Genomic DNA, 26,526 nt, shown 5'->3' with positions numbered 1-26,526 from the left:
AGGGGAAAAGCCATAAAGTTCAAGTAAAAATTGACAGGAATGTCCTGGTCAGGCCATGTCTCGGTTAGTGCTGTTAAGCACAATTCCTTGCATTTACAGCATACCCTGGCACTTCGTCATGGCAGTTTACCACTTCTGTTCGGAAATGGTCGCACAAAGCCGAGTACCACAGAGGTCATGCATAATGCCAATGGGATACTCTGATAACCACAAGAAACCCCACAACCAGCTCTTTGGCCTTTTCTCCAAAGGCATCTCTTTTGGGCTGGCAGCTCCTCAGGGGAGTTGGGATGAAATAAAAATTCCACAGACTGGGGATTCAAGAAAACCCCTCTGATATTGCACACATTTTGTTTTCACCTTTCCGAGAATAACCGACCTGTTTTTCGAATGGGAAGACGATGTACATTCTTATTTAATACCCCTTGTAAATTAATATCTAGTTTTCAACAACTATAATACAATATAAACACAATCAGACAGAACATTTCACAACTACAAAAATAACAAGAGAAATAACTGACACCAAATGTGACCAAAACACAATAAATATCAAATAGCAAGCCATGTAAAATTAAGAGATCACATTCTAAATAGAGCAATAAAATGATCATTCATAGAATTTAAGAATCATCGCAAACCCAAAATATCTAAAGGCATCACTTCACTACCGATTAACATAATCATGATTTTCAAGTTCCGCTCTGGAAAAAAATGATTACAGACAGACGGACGGATGTATGGACATACTGATGACTATATCCCCAAGCATATGTGAAGATGAAACAAAGTATTAATGTCAGTGATAGCATCAATTTATAAAATCGTGAAGCATAACTAGAGAGGTGATATCATCATTGACATGTAAATGATACAATTGTAAAGATGATATGGACTGAATATCTATTTATTTATTAGTTATGACAGTCAGGGGGAGCTTCACTTTCTTCTTGATTTATTAAGAGACTTCAGGATTTTAAAGCAGCTCCATTAAATATCTCAACTGATAACTAGAAGCTACTAAGTTACAATCAACAGTGAATAGGGCAACTGAAATAGATACATTTAAAACAAAATACAGCCAATGTTGCTTTCTTCTTAAGATGGCAGAGCGGCAAATTGGGACTTTCATATTTTGCACAATAATGAGTTCTTGTGTTCGTAGTCTACTATACTATGTTGAGAGCAGCAACATTGACAACTTCTTAAGGGAACCATGGAAAAAGGGAAAGTACTCGATATCTGGTTCCCATAACTTAGTGTTTAATACTTTTCTTAATCTGATTTTTTGCAGTGGTAACACAGCAGGAAAATGTCCGTGCTCTAACAATTGCCAATTCCATCTGCTATTCATAAAAGTCATGAGAATATTACTTCATTTCAATGCTCTGTGGTTTTTCTGTTGAAAAACAGTAAACCACTTGAGCATTTGCAACGGTGCAAAGTGAAAAGCCTTTACACGAGTAGAGATTACATTCAGAACTTCTCCTGAACAAAGTCTCACCGCTAAATGCAATTTTGTAGTCTAATTCTATCCTGAAGTTTTTAACTAAGCTTTCTTCTTGTATCAACGCCCTTCTGAAATCTGATGCTCAAACACTCAGGGGGAAACGGGCCTGCTTTGACAAAAAGGCCAGCATCAAGAGAACACTTAACCTACAATTAAGAGTACTTAGTGACTTCACACATCTCTTGGCATGTAAAGACCAAATTTAGAGAAAAAGTGGTCAGCCCCGGGAGCTAGTAAAATCTGTTATGAACTCATAATTAAAGTGTTAACAGAGAAGAAAATTACAAACAACTGCCTGCAACAAGTATGCAAACATTTTAACAATCTAATTAACAATCTAAGTTTAAGTTAAGTTGAATACAGTTCAAGCATTTCAGAGTTTGTAATTTCACTGAGTAAAAAGTGCCACTAACTGGAGGTGCAACAAGTTCAGAAAGTAGCCACTGTTTTGTTTCTTCCTACCAGGCAGATGCAAAACAACATTAATGCCCAGAAACCTTCAACACACGGCAGAGAAAGGAGAAATGTGGTCAAAATGTCTGTGGAATGAGTGAAAGTAAAATGAGGGGAGAGGCGGAGGTGGGCCAGGGGAGGAGGATTGGGAAAGGTCCTCCACCCATAAGGTTGGAGAATGTCAGCACGGGGACTGGTGTGCACCAGGAGAGAGGGGGAGGACCCAAATGCAAAATATTTAAGATGCTCAGGCAGAGGAAGGGCTTCACTGAGGACATAAGACAGAGCTTGGGTGAGCCTTTGGTCAACCGAGAGCTCAGACTCAACTGATCCCCCAAAGCTTGTGTCCAGTTATTATCTCTCTCGGCAAGACCTTCAGCAGGGACCGACTACTTCTGAACACCAAGAGCAATCACACACACACCTCAGATTGTGTGAAAATCTAGAGCGTTTGTGTACAAAATGGCAAAAGTAAACTTGAGCGTGGTGGCTCTAGGGGTCACGCTGCTCCTATTAGCAGAGACATGGGCCCAGAATCCCAGGAAGAGACTGGCGCCTTCGAAGGCTCAATGCTGCGACGACGTGCGCTCTCTCAAGGTTCAGGTGGCCAATCTGACCAGTCTCCTCGAGGAGCTGGGTCGCAAGCAGGAGACAGACTTAATGAGCGTTGTGAGGCAAATAATGGAGCTGGACAAGCAGAACCGGCAGCAGGAGGCACGGGTTACAGAGGCAGAGAGCAAGTACTCCGAGATCAACAACCGTGTGGAGATCATGCAGCTACAAACCCTCCAGTCGGCAACTCAGACCTCATCAGGTGAGCAGTAACACTTGGATTAGAAACTAAATGACAAACTGAAAAAAATGTGTGTGTAGCTGGTTGATGTGATAATATGTCAAAGACGTAGGAATAAGGTTTAAAAAATAATATTTTTGCTAAACTGAATTCCCAAGAAAAGCAATATACATTATTAAAATAGTCCTGGAGAGAGGGTGTTAAGTGTTCACATATGGTAAAACTCATTCACCAGTGAGTCTGGTGCATATTTGACCTGCCTGCTTCTTTCTGTGACCTGCTGAGTAGCTGCTGTTCAATTCAGCCACACATGGAGATTTAAGATTTGACTGAACTTAAAATGTACCTTTTGTTTAGCAACCTTTACTTTTTTTATTAAAAGAAAAATGGCCTTTGAGAGACAAATCTTTTATTGAAGCTTAACGGATCGAAATGCTTCCTTTCATTGACTGCTCATGTTTGAACCTCATGAGATAAACTCCAGCACACAACAAGGTGAAAGAGGCCTCATTACACTGGAATGTCTGTGGCTAAATTCTACAAAACAGTTCCCAAATAGGTCAAATATTTTCAGCAAGCGACACTATATTTATTTGCACAGTAAAAGCTATAATCAGCCTCGTCTCTCGCTTGGTGTGTCCCAGACAACTGCTGTAAATTGTTGGTGAGGGAGATTGCAGTGCACACACTCATTTGAGCTGCCTGGCAGCATTAGTTCGGAGCTGTGGAGGCCCATGAGCAGGGCTGTCAATAAAGAGCTCCATCAAAAGCATATCCTCGCTACCATTCAAGTCAACTTTAATACACCACTAATCAGCACTGGCTGGCACAGAGAGGTTAAGTAGGCATGACGTAGTTTATTATTTCAATAGCTCCACTCTGTGGTCTAACAGGGCCACATCTATGTCACTGGCAAAGCGAACACAGGGGCCTTTTTAGAACTCAAGTGAATTAGAGACAGCGGAGCAGAACAGGAAGGGATATGAAGATTACAAGAATTGGAAGGTTTCCATCTCTTTCACACAGGCTCCTTAAAGCATTGGGCTCGTTACTCCATAATGATCTCATAGCCCTATTAAATGGCATGACTATACTGTAACAGGAGTAAAATACGTGAACTATGAAGAAACTGAGCCTTGCAGTGCATATCACCCACTCTGATTTCTTTTGCGTCTGGTGGGGGTAAACGTCTTTTTTTCCAATCTGTCACATTAATTAAAAAAAATGAAAATGCATATGGTTTTACGATAACAAATTGTCTTTGTTTTTTAGATGCCATATATGACTGTGCATCACTCTACAGCAAGAACTACAAGATCTCTGGCGAGTACAAACTGCCTAAAGATGAGTTTCTGGGGACACCTGAGCTGAGCGTAAGTTATCCTTGAGGCGTGTGTGCATCGCGTGTTCTCCTTGTGTGGTTTTTGGTAGAGCATGACAAGCTCTCCCTCTTCTCTCTGCACTCGATTAAATGTTGGTAAATGCTTTCAGGTCTTCTGCGATATGGACACAAATGGAGGCGGTTGGACTCTGATCCAAAGGCGAAAAGTCGGCCTGACATCATTCAACCGTGACTGGAAACAGTACAAAAGTGGATTTGGATCCATCCGTGGAGACTTCTGGCTCGGCAATGACCACATCTTCCGTATAACAAGGCAGCCCAGTGTGCTCAGGATTGAGATGGAGGTACGTATTTGAAAGCATGGCACTTTTGTAGGCTTAGACTGAGCCTCTAAAGAGCGAGAAAAAACAAACCATAAACCAAAAATAAAGGAGAACCCATAACCTGTCTCATAGCCAAAAACAAAGAGGCAATTTGCTCCAACTGGTACTGAGCATAAGAAAATTTATAATAAATCAACTTTTGGGCAAAGATGGAAGCCAATATGCTCAGCTTCTATAACCGTCCCATCTCTTTCTGTGTTTTCCGATGCAGGACTGGGAAGGAAAGTCACGCTACGCTGAGTATGGTTATTTCACTGTGAGCAATGAGCTCAACAGCTACAAGCTCTTCCTCGCCAACTACAGTGGGAACGCTGGAGACTCCCTGCGCTACCACAACAACACCAACTTCAGCACCAAACACAAGGACAACGACAAATGTGTGGACGACTGTGCTTCCCTGCGCAAAGGTAAATAATTACAAACTAAAACAATGCATGTAGTCATTTATATACAATTATTACATAAAGCAGCAATTTCCTTTCAATATACAGTCTAATTCTTCTCCCTCACCTTCTTTCAGGTGGCTACTGGTACAACTGCTGCACCGACTCAAACTTGAATGGCGTTTTTTACCGCTACGGCGAGCACACAAGGAACACAGATGGGATCACTTGGTACGGCTGGCACGGGCCCAACTACTCCCTCAAGAGAGTGGAGATGAAGATCCGGCCAGTGGGTTTTCAACCATAAGGGCTTCGACTGTGTTTCCCGGATCTTGATCATGAGCATGAATGCTGAGAGATTTCACTAATACCTGTCCAATGAAATTGTAGCCTTCCATTGACTGCGAAAGGAATGAAAATGTTGTTTGCGGTGGTCAAATTAAGTCTCAGTCAGATGAATGTGTAAGGTTTCTGCCGTGTTTGATTGTAAATTGTACTTCGTCTTGTGTATTTATCAGTAAAATATTTTATTTTTAAAAGCTTTGATAGATGCTCTTTACCACTGTCCCATATGGGTAACTAGGTTTTGATTCATTCTCTCATTTGTCTTGAAAGCACTAAGATGTATTTTTTTCTAGTTAACACAAGCTGTTTATGGGTAGCACTAGGTTCAGGTTTAAATCATAAGAACTTGTAGGAATTAACCAAACTAAAGGAGTAGCTGGAATGGGACCAAAAACCAAAGGTATTTCCTTTTAATTACACTGCATTTTATTGTAAACCCCTAACTATTGATGATGGAAATGTTTAGTTTGTAAAATGTGTACAGCTATGTAATTATGTTGTTTTATGTGACAGAAAATAAACATATTTTTTAAAAGAAACATATCGCATCAATGGCTCCAACAGATACTTTTACAGCACTATGTTTTACTTACTTCTATTCATGTGCAAAATAGTATAGATGTGACAAACGCAGTGAGAATCTAAAAGCAAACCATGGCCTTGTGTCCATTCATGTCTAATAATGGCAACATATTTGCCTTGGGCCAATGACCTCTGACTCTCGGGTCATCTCCTGACATTCTGGCCAAAAGGGCCCCAAGACACAATTTTGCCAAACACAGGAATGAAGACCACACACACAGACACTATTCAGCCATCGTGTTAAAAGCCTCCTGGTTTAGTACTTTGAAAACAATAACACAATTTTGCCTTTAACAAACAGAATTCCTCAGAGCATTCAAATACCCACAGACAGGGAGCACTGTCTGTGCAGGCTCAGTAGTCTCAGTCAGATTATTTTCCTTTTACAAGGTGACAAGTCAGTCGGGGTAAACATCTAATAAAAGCAGAACACGTGGAATAAAGAGCACCCAAGAAAGACATATGGACAGTGACAAATGACCAGGGCTTTCTATTTCTAGGTAGTGGAAGCTCAAACTATTTGAACTTCTGTCCCCAACAACCTTGAGGGGTTGTGTGGGATGTAAATGCAACTATAAGAGGTATTTTACTAGTGACGTATATCCTACTATTGACAAAAACTTCTATGTCTCCATAGAGGCGGTCCTAATAGATTGAATTCCTCATTCAGGAAGCCCAACATCTGCAAGTGGAAATCATCGAAACTATGGTGTGGAAATATAAAAGGCTATATAAGTAAAAGGATGGTTCATGTTATAGTTGGTGAGTTTATGTGTAGGAATATGTAGCACTGAAGAAGAGGTCTGTCTGACTGTAACACAAAGTGAAATTGTTGAAAATGTAGCTTACTGATGGCACAGCTTTGGTGGCTTTCCACCTGTTCCACCCTATAGACTTTATATATAGATCCAGAGATGAAGCTAAAATATTCAAGATCCGAATGCTGCCATGTTGCTCATGAGCCAGAGTCTGTGCAGTAGTGATCAGGGGATGGACCTGCGGTAGATACACAAGCTAGACCAATTGCAAGTCAGTCTCAGCTGTCAATCATAAAATTTCACTCGTGTTTTTAAATCATTAAATAACTCAAAACAAAAATTACCAGAAAAATGAAAACTTGAACATACACCAGTGTGTTAAGAACTACCTAAAACGACAGAAATGTTTGAGAAAAACTTCTTTAAAATGTACTTGACTTTTTAGTTTGCTCCATGTCCCATCTGTTAATGCGTAGGACGCAGGATTTATGACCTATACTGCAGCCAGCCACCAGGTTGTGATGGAGACACTTTGGGTTCACTTATGGGGAGCTGTTATGACGTCCATATGTATATACAGTCTATGGTTCCACCTGTTATTTTCCTCAGAAAGGGGAAAACCACACTGCAGTCATAACAGAAGTAAAACATCCTAACCACAAAGGAACATCCTAACCAAAGGTTATATATAGCACCGCTACTGGGTTGAATTACATTGTACTCCTTTTTTTGCCTGTGTATCCAATACAATCTATTCATACATCGCTCGCATTTAAGGAGCTGAGACATGAATTGAAATTATGCACATAACTGGATGGCCATCACAAAATGAGACTCTAATAACCGAGATGCAGAACTGAACATACTAATTTAAAATTCCTTTCCAATGTGTGTGCCATGGCTCACGGTAAAAAGATGGCTACAGTTATAACTGACACATGGTCCAGATCCAACAATAATCAGCTTTAATCACTACACTGGTAATGGAACCACCAAATCCAGTTAGTCTTGAAATTATCAAGTACTTTCCTTTTACAGATCTTGTAATGCCTATGACACAACCTTCACCCTCATCATTACATTCTACAACATATTGTCAAATTCAACAAAATTTCCAAGAGAAACAGGCCATTTTAAGACACTGCACAATGTACCAATAACACCAGAAGCCAAATGTTCCATTAATTCTGTTCCTCTGTAGAGGGAATAATGTGGAAAACGTGACGTATCCACTGACTACCCAAAGCTGTCCGGTCTGAAAATCAAATACTTTTGGTTTTCTTAAAATCCCTCACACGTTATTAATACCAGTTACAACTCATAAAATGTATGATGACGATGATGTATACTAATTAGATTCATATTTAATACTCTGAATATTAACTGAACACCCCTGATAGGGTACCAGGGGACAGTTGCTGAAATAACTGCACTTACAAAGTTACAAAAAAAGATTCACCTAAATATCAGTTAATTTTGAACAACGCCAAAAAAAAAGCTGTTGAACTTTTTGCCAACCGCTGACTGTCACTTAGTTTTGTTTGATTGTTGAAACTTGAAGTTCCTATATAACACTTCCTACCCAGGCTGGGTGCTTCAGAATAAAAGCCAAAAGGGTCTATAGCAGTGATGCTGCTAAAAACAAACAAAGACAGATTTTTATATGATGTGCGTTGTTTTGGGGAAAATGTCTAATGATATACATAGTCTCTATAAGTGTATAATCCGATTTTCCCCATGCTGTAGTGTTAAAAAGGTTAATAATAATTGCACTCATTTGTGACCTAACCCTTATTCGAGTCAGGAGATCAGAATATCGTCCCAGCACTAATAAACCATGACTCATCTGGTCATGAAATAACAGTCACGATGCCTCCTTGTTATCAAAAAGTGCATTAGACATGAAGCCATTTTTTTTCTAATACCGCCACGACTCAGTATAGCCAGGTTACGTAGGGTTTTTTTGCACACCAGCCTCTAGATCTTTTTATGGGAAATCCTGGAGAGGTGAGAACCAGATGGGGATATTGAAAACACCAGAGTGCCGGCTCCCATCATTCATCATCATCAAGGCTCCTGAGAAATTGAAAACAGGCCCCTGAGAAACACAAGTCCAGACACTCACAGATGAAAAGGAGGCAAGCGTCCAATTAGATGCCTGGAAAACAGATTTCTCTGTACCATGCCAAAAACACAGGAAAAAAAGGGGGATGAGAAAAAGGGGGATGGAAAAAATGACAGAACATATCAAAGGGGTTATGGGACAAGAGGATATAATGTATAATAATCTTTGTGTATTTATTGGATTTATTATCGCCTCTGAGAGGGTAGTTTCATATTTGTTTTATGCAATGACTTCTAATGCAAAAACTGTTAATCAGAGGTACCTGTCAGACCCGGGTTTTATGATGAGGATGAAATCTACATCAGCAGACATGAGCAGTTATTTGCCCCCCACTTGCACTGAATTATCTCGTGATCTCAAAGCTTAAAAGAGATTATTTGTTATTATTCATAGAGACCAAAGGAGACATTACACAACCAAACAAATAGCTATGCAGACCATTAAGTCCAGTCATTTCTTATTTGTTATTTTCAGTCCATGTCTGTGAAGAAGAAAGACCTAGTCCAACTGTTACCAATTTGATCGAGCTTGTTTCTCATTTAAAAGGTTTGCTTCCTACCTGATAAGAGCCTCCAGGATGAGAGGAGAAGGACCTTTCTGAAACTCCAGCTCTTTGTAATGCAGAGCCTTGGCATAGGCACGACACTTGGCAGCTCTCTCACCAAGCAGCACAATACCATTATCATCTCTGAGAGGCAGCGGGCCCTGGAAAAAGAAACAAACTCTATGAAGAAAAAACTAGTTTTTCTCCAACTTGAAAGAACAGTTGTCTGTGACCTCCACTTTCTTCTATCAGCAATTTGTTTTGTTTGCGCCATCAACAGAAAATATTCTGCTAATGTGTCACTGACAGTTTTCAACAAAGACTATAAACCAATTATTGTGAATGACTGGAATGAGGTAGTTATATATGTTTGATGCCAACAGAAAAACACAGTATGCTCTTCTTTCCACTAGCTCAAAGTAGGACACTGTGTTTCTACTGCAGCTGCACAGCATGGGGTCCCTGCTGAAACCCATTACTCTCTTGACCCAAGCATGACAGTGTCTGCCCTCAACCTGACAGTATTGTCACTGATTAGCTCAACATGTGTGGTCAGACAGCAGACAAACAGAAAGGCATTCTCAGTAACCTTACATTTGTCTCCCAACACCAGCGTAACAAAGCATTGCTGTGGTTTTAAGTGATATGTCCTACATTCTTATTCTGCTCTTTATCAAAAGGATCACAGCCGGTGTGTTATCAGTTCTGCTTCATTATTGTTCCTTTTAACTGTTCAGCAACATAATAGATTGTAGTGTGGGACAAATTCAGACCTCGAAACATGGCATCCACTTAAACAGTACTTTTTACTGTGCTATTTCAATTGCCAGCATAAGAGTTGCCCATGCCACAGGGAAAGTATACTGACTGTGCCGAGTTGTGAGTTTGGTGGTTCCACAAAATATCAGGGCTAATGAGGAGCCTTGGGTGGTTTCTTTAGTTCTTGCACTGATACATTTACAGACCAACAATGCAGGTTCTGTTACTAGCAGTCATGAACTTTGCATCTGGTTCACCATATGACTCACTGGCAGATGCAAAATATAATTCAACAACTCGTTGAAAGCTCTCATGCACAATTTAGTATAAAGATGATGGCAATGGAAGATAAAACTTGGGCTCGGACAAACAGATGAGAGGGCTGCTGCTGCTTTGCCCGCTGAAAACACACCGAAGCATATTTTCAAATGTGTTTCAACATCTTGTATTCTGTGTTACGTCATGCACGTCAACTACACTTTATGTTCATGAAAGGGGCTGGAACAGTTGGTATAAAAAGCTCCACAACAGATAAATCATTGTTGAGTCATCTGTACTATGTATAACATCTAACCCTTGTAGACTCAAGATGGGTGGGCGTACTTGTCAGCTCTTTCAAAGAGAATTTAGAAAGAGCTGAATTTAAAAACTATAACTTGAGATGCAGACCTGAGAGCAGCCGAATAAAACAGGATGTGCGCAAACCCCCTGTCTAAAGTGTATCCCAGTGAATCTGTGGTGCTGCTGCAGGTCACTGCTGACCTTGTCACTGTGCTCCATGAACTCTGCCAGGTTGAGCAGAGTCTGTGTGACCTCTGCGATGTCCTGGGAGGTGAGAGCTAGCTCGATGCTGCGGATGAGCTCATCCTGCTGGTCCTCACTCAGCTCAGACCAACAAGACAGGAAGGCAGCGTTGAACAGGTCCCTGAGGGCCACACAAACATCATTTAAAACAAAGACACAAAGTGTGATACAATAAAATTTATAATTTAAATTTTTTTTCAGGAGCAGGATTTTAGATTTGATCATAGAGCATTTATTGTATTTTTCAGTGACAATCTGCTTCACATTTACAGACACAGTCACATCTGGAAACTAGTAGCTAATGACATCAGTCTTGTACTGCTGGTAACTGAGCACCTTCACATGCAGCAGCTCAGTAACAGCAGCTGATATTTCACTACTTTGCTCAATGCTGGCCGATCAAACTCCTAAGAGCTTTGAATTCTTATCTCTCTTATGTTTGACTTAGTCAAGCCCTGAAGAAGTGGAAAATAATTGAAAATATAAAATTTGAATCACATTACTGACCAGTTTTAATGTTGTGGCTGAAGAAAGTATTAAAAACACTTTGTGGTCTGCACACATTGTTTTGATTGTGAACGGATGAAATTGCTATTTTTCCACATCTATGCACCATAACCAATCACATCTACATCACATCAAAATGAACAAAAAGTGAAGTTATGAGAACTTCCTTAAGCTACTGTATATATATTTAGTATTAGTTGTTGTGGTTTGTCATGAGCATTAAAGACACGATGCCAAAAAAAAGATTTGCAGGGAGGAGGACATGACAGAGGGGGTGTACCTGGCGAGGGGAATGTAGGTTTGAGCCAGTGACCAGCACGATCGCAGGGCTGGGGAGGACGACTCCTTGAGCAGGACAACACTCAAGCGTCTCAGCCACTCCAGCCAGTCGTCTTTGGACACCTTCCTGGCAGCGCCCCAAGCCTGCAAAGAGACAGAAATCATTGATTCCTGACGTCAATGGGAACTACGTGGGAGCAGCACAGTTTCTCCAGCTTGTGTGTGTGGGATGATCTGGCCGAGTTGCACACAGAACTCTTGCTGCGGGTCATCAAATAAGAATGGAACAGCATTCTTCCAAAAGAGTGCCTATTAGGCAGGATTGATAATTGTAGTGGAGAGTGATGTGGCAAGAATCTCCCATAGTCATTCAACTAGGCTGAGATCTGGTGACTGTGGCCATACAGACCTATGAGTCACATCATTTTCATACTATTCAAACCATTCATGACCCCGTGTGCCCTGCAGGGATGAATCGGCATTCATTGTGTTCATCTGCTCATCTGTTCTATCTTTTTGTATTTTGTCAGCAGTTTAGTTTGTTGATCTGTATGTCACCACCACAAGTAAACGATGGGCTTGTACACAGGACTATTTACAGTACACAATAACAAGTGGAGTAAACAACTACAGTATGCCAGTGGACATAAGAATATATCTTTCCCCTTCCGACCTTTTGAAGTGCCGTAGTGCTGACGTGAAGCTTCTTCATAGGCCCCGCCTCCACTGGTCCGCTGACCAGAGCATCGCCTTGGTTACCACGAAGCTGGCGATGTTGGAAGATTAGAGGGTCCTCTTCCTCCTCTGCCAGAGTGTAACCCTATAATGGCAACAAACACACACACACACACACACACAGAGCCCACACACAGACTAAGTGTTTGATTAATGCCTCAAAAGTGTTTTGAGAATGTACAAGTGCATTTCCTTCCTGGGGGGAAAACTGTTGATAAACAGCACACAGTAATGACTTGCTCATGGGGAAATGTACATGAAAAATGTTTATTTATTATAATGTCATTTATTGCTTGGCCATGTGTCGTGAAGGATTATACTGTTTTGCACCTGATTGGGCAAGAGGCGAAGAACAAAAGCTCATGAAGTCATGTTGAACATGTGCATTGTATCAATTGATTTGGATATACTGAGTGTGACTTACCTTAACAATGCGACATATGAGTATATCATAACGCTGATGGTTGATCCTGTGTTTCAGCATCACTTTGTTCACCATGGGGATGAAGATCTGATACTGAAAATAAGAGGGAAGCGAAGGAGTGTAAATAAAAGGGTGTATGTCTGCTTTATGTGGTTTATTCTTGCTACCCCATTACCCTCATCCTGAGCCAAATAACTGAGTATCGTGCTATACTGCACTTGTATCTAACCGCCACCCGTCTCAGATCAAAAGCTTCGCCTGCACACACGCTGCCAGACATTGCATGCATGTAGGCTGGTGGCTCTGAGGTTACACCTGAAAACGATAGGATGGTTTAAGGATAAGGGAGGGGACGGCACGGGGAGGGGAGGGAGGGCTAAATAGGACCTCATCCATGCTCATAAACACTACCCCCCACCACCAAATGGCCAATGACAGCAGTCTGGCAGGAAGTAATAAAGACTGGGGCCAACAGCGGGGAGGCTGTAAGTAGCCTCCTGAATAATAGCTACATCTAAAAGGGAGCCCAGGGGACAACTACAGTTACCTTTTTGCCCAACTGGAACACAAGCGAGGACAAGGTGTCCATGGAGGTAGAACGCAGCTCAGGCGTGGTGTCAAGTGTCCGAACAATTGGGTGGATAATGCGTGAAGCATAGTCTGTGAAGTCCAGGGACTCAGTCAGCCGGTCGAGTGTCTCCAAGGAAACCCTGAGCCACACAGAGGAAAAACAGATAAATAGCCCAGCTTTGCTTAAACACTAGAAAGATCCAGAGACAAAGAGAGACAAGGCCGCACCGCAGGACTTTATGAAATCGTTATATGTGAAACATATTCCCAAGTAGATTCTTCTGTATCATAGAAATCCCACATACGAATGTTGCGATGTAAACAATTATACTATCCAAGCTCTTCTTTTCAGTGTCACAGGAACGGTCTAGGTTCATTCTCGCCAACAAGGAGCTTATGTTTTCACCCGTCTGTTGGTATATTTGTTAGTTTTTCAGCAGAATTACGCAAAAACTACTAAACAGATATCCTTGCAAGTTGATGTAAGGATGGGAAAAGGGCCAAAAAGGAACCATTTGAATCTTGAGAGACCCAGGAATTGTTTATCAGGTTGTTTAACATTGCAAGATGGGTTCTTTTTGAAATATTTTTACCAATTTCCCAGACAATAACTCATGGATCTTGATGGAGAAGAAAAAAAATCTGGAATAATAAGAAACCGATATCTACAAGTGTGAGAAATTTGGTGCAACTTGATTGAATTTAGAGTTGCAGTTGGGTGGATGTATGCACTTTACTGAGCACAATTCTAGTTTTTCCCAGTTTTGTGGTGCCACTACAAAAACTTAAATTATGTTTAGAAGATACACTAATACAACAAACAATAGAATCCACTGAAGATTCCATTGACAATGTATTTTAACCATTTACTAGATCCTACTACAGATACATGAGCAAGGGGACAGGCATGTGTAGCACTGACTTGCGGGCCTGCAGGGGCACATCAGGGGCATCAAACAGCTTGACAATGGGAGGCAGCAGCAAGTGGAGATAGTCGTCCAGGTTGGCACCAAACAGCTGGATGGCGTTCAGCAGCTGCAAAATAAAGCACACAGTGCTCAGTCCCACATACCACAACAGTTAACATGAGCAGTTCATTTTAATGAGTTTGTTGTTCAGGCTAAATCGTTTCCTTCAGGGATTCTAAAAGGAAATCCGGATGGGGTTTTATTTGCTGGCAAAGTACTGGCATACTGTACATGCCAGCCTTCCAGGAAAGCTCTGCATTACAATGAGTGGATGAATGACCAGATAACTTCACAGTAAACAGACTACAAGATACAATACAAAGTGCAGTGGAGCCACAAAACTCAAAACATACAATGTATTTGTAGTGGCAGTAATAAAATACTGTGTTATATATTAGATGGATGTAAACTTGATATCCCTGGTTTGATTCCAGCTGGGAACCTACTGTTCAGTATGCCAGAGCATGTCAGCCTGAACATGCATGCAGTGTTTCACATTAACTCTGATTGCGGCACACTTCTCATAATAACATAAGATATATCTCTAACTAGGTATTTTTGCTCAGTTGCTGCATTGTATAGGTGTGTTCAGAACTGTTTGCAGCACTGTTTACTGCGAGCTCACGCAATGATCCATAATGCTTTTACCATCTATGCAGTTAGACCTCACAGTTCAAGCTGCAGTTGTGTGACCCACTAGTGGCGTGCAATGCGGTTCTGCAGTTCCCCTTCAACCAAACCAGTGTTGACAGTCACCAGAGAAATGTGGGGACAACATCAATTCAGAGCAGTAGCCCTATCACATGCCCAGAGTAAGTTTGCTTTAAGGCATACTTTGTAGGTGACCTCCCTTACTTACTAGGTACATGGTTACTTTCTGATAACAATCTGGTGGTAGAACTTCATGCATAAGTTGATCATATAATCAAGATTAGGATTGAGCAAATGGTCGAAGCACCCCCTATGACATCATCCATCCAGATCTTTCCATGTGAACATTGTCATAAGACAGGACATCACCCAACACTACACAAGATAATTAAAATTAGCAGCACAACTTCAATGGAAAACAAAGGGGAGCTTATGTTATCATGACATTAACTGTGCAAAGGGTCATGGGAATCTAAATCAATGATTCATCATTAGAGAGGACAAATGAGCTGAAGACAATGATGTATGCCAAATGATCAAAATGTTTTGTGCTACTGTCCTCTGTAAATAGAGTGACTACTCATCACTGAGTGTGACCCTCCTCCTTATGATTAGTCAATGTAATAAACATAACACAGATTGTTCTGAGCACAGCGGAAACTCTTAATGTAATGTCTAACAGGGTGACACCAAGTCTGATTTTGGCACAGGCATTTTGAAGCCAGTCTGAACATAAAGTCCTAGATTCAGAGATGAAACAGCAGGGTGTAAACAGTTTTCAGAGTGCTGTTTCCATCCAGGCAGCCAGCTGTCCATAATACCCCTTAAATGAGAACGTCAACATTGTTTTGTTGCCGTTTTGTGAAAAGGTGTCTGTGCTCTAGTGTAATGGCAGCCATCGTGTGTGCACCATGTGTGAACAGCGTACGTAAACAGACGGTGGTCTTGAAGGATGACGTATGTCGCAGCCAACAAATCCACCCCAGGCCTCATCACACACCATGACTGCTTCTGCACTTTCCTCATACCTCTAACCGCACGTCTAGATTGCAAACGGCGAGACAGCAGGAAGCAGAGGTGGAGGTGTACAAGCATGTGTGCTGTGGGGTAGTGGAGGCTGGAGAGAGCAGCCCCATAAATGATGGAAGTGTGTTTTTCTTTTCTTCTACTTTGGACTAGGAGGTAACCTGATTCTCAGGTCCCCCTTTTCAAGACCCCCATCCTGCACTTGAAATTAGACTCCAGACTTAGTTATAGGCTATCCAGACAGTGGGCTGTTGGGTTATCTAACACTGCAGACTCTGAGACAACACAGCACCAGAGGAGAGAGCACTAGATGACCCGGCTCCTTATGATTCTGCTTTTGTGGTCTTCACCAAAAGCATGATTTAGGGTTTGAAGGAAAACCCTGACAACCACTGGCAGCAGCTGCTGAAACAGGAGAGTGTGTCAGCTACAGGTCTATACTGTCTTTGAACTGCTGTATTACAAGAGAACGGCTTAGACCTGAGTGGTTGTGATGGATAATGATGAAAACCATGAATAGAAAGCAGCGCCACAATAATTTAAATGTGATCCGAGCTCCTGTACTTCCTAAATGAGTGTGGAGTGATGGGTCTACTGTTTGAACGGCGCTCACTCCTACTGGCAGTGCTGATGAGATTAAATTATCTACTCAAATAAATCTGAGATTTGACCTTTTTAATCTAATGACTGCACTTTCTCCACCAGATATGTCACACAATGAGTCACTTTTTTCCATTAATACGAACAGCTGTCAAATGTCAAACTAAGCTGAGTGGTCAACTCTAAAGCAAAACAAAAAATCAGTTACGTGACACATTAAGGGCCATGTTATACTATGACGTGCATATTACCATTTAAAAGTCATTATAGAATGTGGACACTAAACTACGACTTCTCTATTACACCTATCTTATACTATATTCCAGTCTCAAGTTAGCAATATGTTAGAAAAGACTCCAGACGTAGATAACAGAAGATACTGCACAGACTACAAGCACATCTAAATGTGTAAGTTATCTTTACTCTTTCCTGTGCATCTTTCTCTTGCACAGAGTTTGTCCTGTTAGGAGAATTCTGAAGGCCCACTCAGACTAGGCCCACCTGGCACAATTTATTTTGTGTGGTGCAGCCAAGAGCAGGGGAAAAAGGGAATAATGTGAACTGCTGCTGCTGGCATGACTACCATGCTCACAACAACTCACATTAACAACTTTAACAGCATTTTATCAAACATTTTACTGGCATTTACCTCAGTCACAAACCTGCACCCACTGCAGCCAAACTACAGACCCCCTGCGCAGCTGCTTGTATTATATGCAGGAGCAATATTTTCTGAGCGGGAGGTCAATGAGAGGAAATCTGATCCCAGGCACTTAAGAGTTGATCTCTGCTTTGCCAATCAGTGTCTCCTGATTCATATTTGGCTTATGAATAGTGGGGGGTTACAAAAAGAGGCCCTCAGAAAAGTATTGGAAAATGAAAATACTGACAAGTTTTCATTTTAAGACAGCAAAACGAAAAGAAATTGCCATTAATTCAGAATGATCTCCATCCATAGTAGCGGGCACACAATGTTTTGTGTGAAACCGACAAAGCCAGAGAGAAAATAAGCTAAACTCAACCCGAACTTGACAGGCATTCAGTTGTTTGTGTCAAAAGCCAACCACAACCTGATGTTTGTTTGCCGGTGTTAACAGGAAGCAGATAGTCCCCTCGAAAAATACAGACAACAAGGAACAGAAATGGTGAAAAGTAAGAGCAGGGATTTCTTTGATTGGATCGATGATGAGTTAGACCGGTTACTGACAGTAAGTTCTAGCAGCACTTGCAATTGCTACCACTGGTAGACAAGGCTGGTGTTTTATTTTGGAAAAGGGTCCCACGAAAGCAGCATGATGAATCAGGGAAGGATTTGTTGTGATGGATAAGATACAATCAGGAAACAAGCATGGAAGTACGAGTCATTTCCAAATGTCTGAGTTTCTGCTCGTCCAGACTCAAACACATCCACAGGGATTTCAAACTAAAATGGGGCCAGCAGCGTTTCCACAATTCGCAGCATTCAGGCCTCAAATGTCCCTGGTTGCTATGCAGATTTTTCAAAGCATTATGAAACATACTTAGACAGGGCCTAACAACTGCCAACATTGTCAGTTAGAAAGAGAGAGTTGGATATAAGGTTTTATGTAAGGCCACCACTTCAATTATTCAATAGACAACATTGAGAAATCTACAATGACTCAACAAAATGGAAAATGTTGCATTGCTGAAGGACATGGAACCTGATCCAGTAAGAAGGGAGCGCAATAATACAAATAAAACACTGGAGTCCCTCTACTGATAGATGCAGTTTGATTTAATTGAAACTATGTTCAAAAGACTCTTTTTACTTGTTGTTACTGCTCTGCTCTCTGCTGCATGAGCGTAGAGGCAGCTTTTCCCCTTTTAAACACAATCATTCATTTATTAAGCTATTAAGTTTGGAGAGTAATTTGTTTTAAGATGCTCCAGCTCTGTGACCTACATTTTTCTTTCTGGATTAATTTCCACAACTTCTCCGTTTGTTGTATATTTACTGTTTTTATTTTTTCAAATACATTTGTGTAATGTTCAATTTAAAGATTTTTTGTCATCTGTAATGGAGCATTTAGTTCTCTATCATAAATACAAAACGACAGGCTTTACTGTTAGACATTTTGCAGTGCTGGAAAATATTATTTTGTCCAGTAGCACAGTGAGTTCATGTGGGAGTACTAGCAGCTTTTCTGCAGGTGGTTGGGCTACTCTTCGATTTACTCATGGAAAATAATGCTGACACCACTTCGTCCTGATGTAACCTTATAATTGCACAGCAGGATTAGCGAATTTTGTCATCTGGACCGTTCACTCACCTTGATGGTAACACTGCGTCCGTTGCTGTTGTCGTGCATGAAGACACGCAGCATGTGTGGGATGAGCTGAGGGAGATAGAGCTTGAACTCTCCACCCAGTGCCACCACGATCTGCTCGATCAAAAGGATGATGGTGTTCTGCATGGGGTTGTTTGGTGTCCAGTACTCCTACAGCACAGAACATAATAGTGTGTTGTTATTAATTACAGCAATATCATATATGGGGTATTTCCTTTGGATATAGATAAACCCAGAACCTCTCTCCTGGTTATGTTTAGTTAAGAAATGTAATGCAATGCACTACAAATGTAGACTACACAGGTTCAGATGATAAATATCCACTCTCCTACTGACCTGGCTGACCAGTTTCCAAGCTTTAATATTAATTCATGATAAAAAAAATGTGATTACCACCTTATTTAACAGTTTGTGTGTATATGTAGAGAATGTATATGTAGAGAATCACCAAAACTTTCCAAAGTAAAGAGCACAATCTGCATAAAACCAACACTTCCTTAACTAATAGACAGACATGACTTACCTTAAACCGAGAGGCCTAAATTAAAGCAAGTCCAATTTCTCCATATAAAATTTTGTGTACATCCAAAGCGCCCAGCACACAGCACCACCTCGTTCACCTTGCTTTGATACAGTGCTTAGTTTGTCCTGGCCCTGACACAAAATGTGTTTCCAACAACAAGGCGAGTGTGAGAGAGACCTTTAGACAGATTTCACTCAGCGGTCGTGTGCCACAGACGAGCGAGGGAGCGTCACAATACATTGAGAGCCAGGAATGGAGACAATTCCCTGTCCACTGAGTTTGACATCACCGCTCTGTGTGGCACGTGACACCGATTTGGAAAGTCTAGGCACGGCCTCGGTTTACATTAGACATAATGACAATTGGAGTTAAGGTGCAAGACTTGAAGTCACGCAACACGTCACTCAGTCAATGGGCCTCAGCTGTGAGATCTGGTGGAGGTGTTTTGTCAGTGACCAGAGGTTTCGAGCAGCCCCCAACTTCCTGCTCTCACTCTCTTTCTCTCTCTCTCTCTCTCTCTCTCTCTCTCTCTCTCCCCATGGCAGCTGACTAGAGTGCAAGTGAGTGTACATCCTGAATGGTTATTCCAGCCCTCTCATCTGGATGCAGTAGCTGATCTGGAGCTAAAATGAATAGATTCTTTGTTTCACTCGCCATTTATTAACTCAGACGGACTTGAGGCGCAGTGGTCCAGTTCTCTCAATTGCTTCTCTCCAGGAGGAGTTACCGCCTTTGCAAAAGTGTCGGTAACAGTCCAACCTAGATTCCAACACAAGGACAGTCAAATGATATTTTGTGCCTTGCTGTGTAATTATGTGCAGGGCAAGTGCAGGGGCTATAGCAGTTAGTGCACCTCATGTGATACGAATGAATGTCAGGGGTCATCACCAGTTGTCTCTTAGAAATGAATCAAACAACATGAGTGAAAATCTGAGCTGCATTCAGCACTGCAGTTAAAGCGTGTCACTCTAAACAATAAGGAACACTAGAAGGTCGAAACTAAAGAATATTAGCCAAACATAAATAACATGATTTTCTCATTGTCTCAGTTCCACAGCCTCTCCAATCTTGACAGTTAAGTACCACACATGATGTGTTTTGCTGTGAGACACCGAGCCAGACCTTCATCCAGGGGCACTGAACGCATTTACTTCTAATGAGGAAAGTACAGAGCAAAACTGAGTGCAATTAAGAGTTTGCAGCTGTTTGCCTGACTCACAAGAAAATAAGAGGCTGGATGATTAGTGTTTAGGGATTTAGGGGAGGAGGAGGAAGAAGAAGAAGGGGGGTTTGACAGAGTTACTCACTCTGATGAGGGTGAAGATGTCGTCCATGTAGGGGCGGATGTGGATCTTCACAAAGCACACCACCATTCCCATCTGCTGGAAGAGGAACTGCAGGGCAAGAAGAGCACAGACAACACAGAGAGTACATTTGATTATTAAAAGGAGGTAAACAAAAAAAACAAAACAGACGACCTCTTATTTTTTATACTATAGAGCCACCTACCTCTCGGATACTGGCATCGCAGACCCGGATGACATTGAGGAAAGTGGGCATGACCTGCGGCAGGAACTGGACACACTTGAGGCCAAGAGACTTGAAGATGAAGGTGACAGCCTGGACTACCATCGTATGGTGGTTGGACAGTGAAGGGTCCCTCAGGATGCGCATCAGAGTGACGATGGCCACGGCTGGGTAAAACTCATCCAGAGGCAGGTTGCCCATGTTCACTAGCATCTCACTGGTGCTGTAGTCGGCTGGGAGGGAGACGAAGTAGAGGATCTTATTACTAACTCATCATACAACACTTGCAACATCTCATACTCTTGTGGAAGAAACTATTATATGGTGTGCTACAAGCCAATGAGAAAGTATATCCTACTTTGTCAAATATCTACGGTAAGCATTCTGGTGGTAAACCAAATTACCAGGACTGCTCCATTAACTCTTTTGCTTTCCTCCAAATGCTGCATCTTCAATAAGATGAAACAGTGCTCATCACAAGCCACTCCCATGTCCAAATTTACTATTAACAAAACACTAAGTATTTCATAAAGGTTTAATCAGTCAGAATTAGGACCTTGAAAAGGACTCAGTCAACTGCACTGGATCCTAGCCACCCTGTTGAAGGAGTTCACCATGCTCCCATCTAGTCTCAGGTACCCCTCACCATGCTAGGCCCAACAATCCTCTTAAATTCAAATCAAGTCACACCAAATTAGACATACTCATAGATATCCATCCTTGCTAGAATGTGTAATGCCCGCCATATTCTAGTTTGTCCAGCCACAGTTTAATAATGATTTTTTGTTCATTTTAAACAAATCCTTACACTTCTTGCAGTAACATAAGAGATCTCTAACTTGGTGTTTTGCTAAATTGCTGTATTTTATAGCCATGTACAGAGCTATTAATCCATAAAAGTTGTTACCATCCATGCAGACCCGAAAAATTTCAGCTGCAACTTTGAGCTTACCTGCAAGTGTTTAGTTTGTGTACCTGTCACTCAGACTGCATTTGAATGAATTCCATTGAAAACACTGATATAATTCCCCATAGATATGCTTATTTTATCTCATCAATATTAATAATTTAGTTTTTGGGGGGAACTAGTTGAAAATACTCTAAAAACACCCTTTCTCACGACATTAAAGAAAGAAACAAAAGAATCCTGGATCCACCCCCTGATCCAGATCTGCATCAAAATTTAACAGCAATAAAGCAAATGAAAACGTAGAGGTAATTGCCCCTCCGAATCCTTGATCCTTGATTAGAAACCAAACTGTATCTTTGTCATTATACACATTTGAGAAGTACAGAAATTACAGATGGAATATCTACATTTTGCATAGAAATCTCTTTTTTATCTAATAGAAGCAATGATGGGTTTTCCTGCTATTTAAAAGTATTATAGAACTTCTAATACATTAGTTGATAATAATATCTTAAATGTGTTTTATTCTAGTGTCGCCCCGTACTAAAAAAAGAAAAAGTGGTTTAATTTTTGGGTTGAAAGATGGGAAAGTTTTTGTTTTAATTTACGATGTGAAGCAAGGACACGTGCCAGTAAGCAGCAATGATCCCTTTCTATAGTTAGATGGTAAAAGAACGCCTCCAGCTCCATTCTCAAGACTAAAAGCTTCTTTTTTTTTTTTTTAAATGCGGCCAAACCATCACGAGTATTGCAGTTGGTTTCAAAACTACAAATCAAATTCAAGCTCCAACGTCTTTGGCCCAACCGAGTGTGAATATATAGGACTGAAGGCTGTGCTGTCATGATTCTCAGAGACCATTAGCCAGGCAATAATTCTCCAGTGTGCACGTTTTATATCAACAGTGATTTATGGCATCCCAGATCCACCCCCCTCTCTATCCAGATCAACACCTTCTCTCCACAAACTAAATACAGCTGAAAATGCTTCTGGTGTTGGCTATTAGCTTTGACACCAATAATGGGCTGATAGGAGAGGAAAGCCGATATTGTTGGCTTGTTGCTGCCGGCCCTTTGTCAGTTCTGGCACAAACCTCCTTTTTAATGTTGGCCAACAAATAAAATGAGAATATTTCTCTCCTTTTTTAACAAGACAAAGCTTGATTTCATTAGTTGATGACCATGTCCCATGTGTTTGGTCTGGTTAAAATACCAAGAAAAACGATGGAATAATAACTTTATTTGCCAACACAAACTTTCTCTTTTGGGATACATTTCATTTTTGTTTTGTTATTATGATGTATTGGATGCAGTGCCAAGTTTGGGTTCAGATCGTAAGCACTGCATTGAAAAAATGTAAGCCTCCTCCCTCCATTCAATGAGATTGCTGCATTGGCACGGTAAAGAGTGGAGACACGTCAGCCAGATAGAGTCCAAGTTAAGTCAACTTCTGTCACAACCCAATCATACGTCAAGGCTCTACCTTGACCAATCAAATCAGTGCAAACACACATTCCTGATCAGTTAAAGTCAGAACACCGAGAGTGAAACTTTTGTTCACCTTGTGATCGCTGAATGAGAGATATAAGACACCAGACTTCACGTCCTATGGCATCATAAAAACGACAGTGTTTCGGTGTCTGAAACGTTTGCCAGCTCATGGAGCTACAAATCAATACAGCTTTCCTAGGTCGGATTTTATCTTCGCTCGAGTACCTGGAGGAACACACCAATGCTAACACAGCCCGTTTACTTTAAAATAGTGCCATTTTGATCTGAGCACATGATAAATCTCAGTTTGAGCCTTGAATTTAAGATATTCATGTGTTTGCTGCCATCTGCAATACACTTTCAGAAACACTTCAGGAACTGGAAACTGAAGGATTTGGGAGCCATGCCCAGATTTAGAAAGCACATTGTCTGTCTTCTTTCTAGTTTTTCTTAAAATATACCAAGCAACAGTTGGGGTCCTTGCTTAAAACATTAATAATGCATAATTCTTTTTTTAATTCATTTTATTTATAAATGTTTTCCGTGACAGACAATGCAAATGGGGTCAGTCTGTCCATACATCGCAGAGCTACTGGGTTTTACAAGACATCTGAGAATACAGACGTCTGGTATCCAGCGTTTCACTGGCCCTCTGCAGGAGTGCACTTTCGGCTGCTCCACTTGTCTCCCCTCAGACTGGACAGCAGACATAACCAATTGGCAAGGAACCTATAGGTAAGAGGGCAGCTTTTCTGTTGGATCTTTTATTATTCCAGCCTTCAGCAAGTCCAGATAATGTCAGCAATTGATGGTTACACATCTGTTATCTTTTAAGCCCACAAACAGGCATCAGCGTAGCTACGTGAGGCAGCAGTACGGTAGAAATTCCGGCTTCAGATGTGTAGTGGGAAAAACACTTACTGGGGAGAAACACACATCATGTCCTCAGTTTTATGGGCCTGGTGTTCTGAAGTGACGTGGTCGGTCTTGTTTGAAGTCAGGTGAGAAGATGGACTCAGCCACTGACCTCCCACATAACAAAACACATGCTGCCAAGGATGCTAGCGCTCCAGACACAGACTCTGGCAAATCCGCCAACAGATATACAGCGTCCAATTCTGGTCACAGTCCATTTAGCTGGAGAACAAACTGGTAAAACTATTACCACATCGTCCAAGGTCACATACTGAGACACATGACTAGACCAGACAAGTGCAGACCTGCATTCTCCATACCCAGTTCACATGACGAAAGACAGATTAGCATTTTTATTGCCATTATTATGAATTTTCAAGATCCCCCGGAGAAAAATGGCAGATGACAAACTGCTTAAAGTTTCCATCCACGATAAGGCGTGTAAAAACCTCTTAAATTATAATGACAGTTTCTGTGGTTTGTCACTGTCAACAGAGGATGAATGCAGATATTTATGGTGGAGTTTTACCCCACATCTAGTGTGGCTAAAAAGAACAAAATCCTCATTGTGTTATTTCTTTCATGCTGTGGGAAAAAAACGAGCTTAATACTGTCAACACATCGTATGTATACCCTTGCTTACTAACTGAATTCAGTGTTTGCAGCCATTGGTTGACATCTTGAAGTTAATCTCATGGGTTCAAATTCAGTGTTGCAGGAAGAGTGCCGGGAAAGAATCTGACTCAAATGTAAAACCTGGTAAGCATCGACAGTACTTGGACATGAATGCATCTTTCCACACAGACGCTGCCTCAGTGGTTGTGTTCTGTCAGATCCATTTCATTCGTTGTCTTGATGGTTTATGACAACAAACATATTGACTAAACAGACAGCAATAGGATGATGAATGATTCAGTTGGTATGGTAATGCATTTAAGTGAATGAGGGCTGTATCTGTAATCAACTCTCCCACGTAAAAATAGTGATGTCAACCATTTGCAATATATCAAACAGGGGATTTTAGTCTGACAAAAGTGGATCACCTTAAATTAAATATCTCGTCTTTGAAAGATGGGAGCTGGTTATATTTCTTTCTCAACTGGCAGGGCCTCATCCTGGGGATTAACTGGGTGTAGATCAGACACAAGCCCGGAAATCAGATCCTGAAGAATTGAGGCTCCAACAAATCACAAACCCAAAGCAAAAGCTGCGGCTGACTTTTCAATTGCAGGGTAAAAGAAAACTTGCGTTTTGTCTTGACAACATAAACGTATCACTTCTCTGCACTCTATTCATAACGAACTGTAGATTTATAAAACGTCAACAAGCCAAACCATGCATGATAATCATAAGTGTTTTTTGGCCAGGCAGGATTTCAGTGGTTTGTGTGGGCCAGATTCAACAAGTCGGATGTTTGAAGATGTATTGAGTTCCTTAGAAGAAGAATTATATTCTGATTAAAGAAAAACTGTGCTTAAGATTTAAATGGTGTGTTTTACCCACTGACTTATTACTAACTGAGGGAATATTTTGTAAGCATTAATGTTTCAATATGCAACAGGGGATGATCACACCCGTAAATATTGATTGATTTGTATATTTAATTTTTTACAATTAAATATTGATCAATTCAGAGAAGCATAAAACATCATATATGAAAAAGGTCCTCCACCATATGACACATGGCAGTCAGTGGTTACAGGAATCTGCACAATAGAAAACATTGCTGACAGTTTAAAATGCACAGTTCACAGACCAGTAGGCATGTCGTGATGATTGTGATGCGTCAGTGATCTCCATTGCAAGTAGCTTTCTGGTGCTGTGTGGGACCATTGCTGCAGCTAATGCCTTTGCTGTTGTTTCAATGGTACATTTAGTATGTAGGTTGCTTGTTGTTCTCAGGTTGTTGTTTTTTTTCCCCATTTTTCAATGTTGTTATTGGGTAAAAATGGTCTGTATTTATATATTGCTTTTCTAGTCTTGATGACCACTCAAAGTGCTTTACAATACAGTTTCTGCCCTTCACTCATTCATACAGTGCATCCATTTGCAGCACTTTCTCTACTATAAGAGGCAATTTTGAGGTTCAGTATCTTCCCCAAGGACACTTCGGCATGCAGAATGGGGCAGACTTGGATGGAACCACTGACCTTCTGGTTAGGCGGGTAACTACAGGTTGTAGAAAAACACTTTGGCTGAATAATTATGTCCTCGCAACAGAATGATGGTAGAGGTGAAGATGGATATGGATACAGTGTTTTCCATTAATTATCTAGACTGTTGCGGCCCACCATTTTCTAATTTGTCCCACCA

General features: G+C 41.1%; 2 protein-coding genes across 3 annotated transcripts in view; one reads left to right on the top strand and one right to left on the bottom strand.

The window, feature by feature from the left end:
- The window catches only part of mtor (mechanistic target of rapamycin kinase), an 89,725-nt gene that overhangs the window by 50,672 nt on the left and 12,527 nt on the right, over positions 1-26,526 (bottom strand). For both annotated transcript variants that reach the window (XM_034590217.1, XM_034590218.1), the window contains exons 19-28: positions 20,883-21,133; positions 20,681-20,767; positions 18,833-19,000; positions 14,219-14,331; positions 13,274-13,436; positions 12,727-12,819; positions 12,241-12,387; positions 11,569-11,711; positions 10,740-10,902; positions 9,234-9,379 (exon numbers count right to left, since the gene is read on the bottom strand). In XM_034590217.1, the coding sequence (XP_034446108.1) occupies positions 9,234-9,379; positions 10,740-10,902; positions 11,569-11,711; positions 12,241-12,387; positions 12,727-12,819; positions 13,274-13,436; positions 14,219-14,331; positions 18,833-19,000; positions 20,681-20,767; positions 20,883-21,133 (1,474 nt within the window). The remainder of the gene's footprint in view (positions 1-9,233; positions 9,380-10,739; positions 10,903-11,568; positions 11,712-12,240; positions 12,388-12,726; positions 12,820-13,273; positions 13,437-14,218; positions 14,332-18,832; positions 19,001-20,680; positions 20,768-20,882; positions 21,134-26,526) is intronic.
- angptl7 (angiopoietin-like 7) lies at positions 2,211-5,748 on the top strand. Its single transcript, XM_034590219.1, has 5 exons — positions 2,211-2,777; positions 4,029-4,129; positions 4,248-4,442; positions 4,693-4,888; positions 5,002-5,748. Exons 1-5 carry the CDS (start codon positions 2,426-2,428, stop codon positions 5,169-5,171), a joined length of 1,014 nt encoding a protein of 337 aa, XP_034446110.1. The 5' UTR covers positions 2,211-2,425; the 3' UTR covers positions 5,172-5,748.

This window comes from Hippoglossus hippoglossus, chromosome 7 (assembly GCF_009819705.1).
Source record: "Hippoglossus hippoglossus isolate fHipHip1 chromosome 7, fHipHip1.pri, whole genome shotgun sequence".
Taxonomy (NCBI): Eukaryota; Metazoa; Chordata; class Actinopteri; order Pleuronectiformes; family Pleuronectidae; genus Hippoglossus; species Hippoglossus hippoglossus.
The sequence above is the reverse complement of the archived record's forward strand: the minus strand, read 5'-3'. Positions and strand labels throughout refer to the sequence as shown.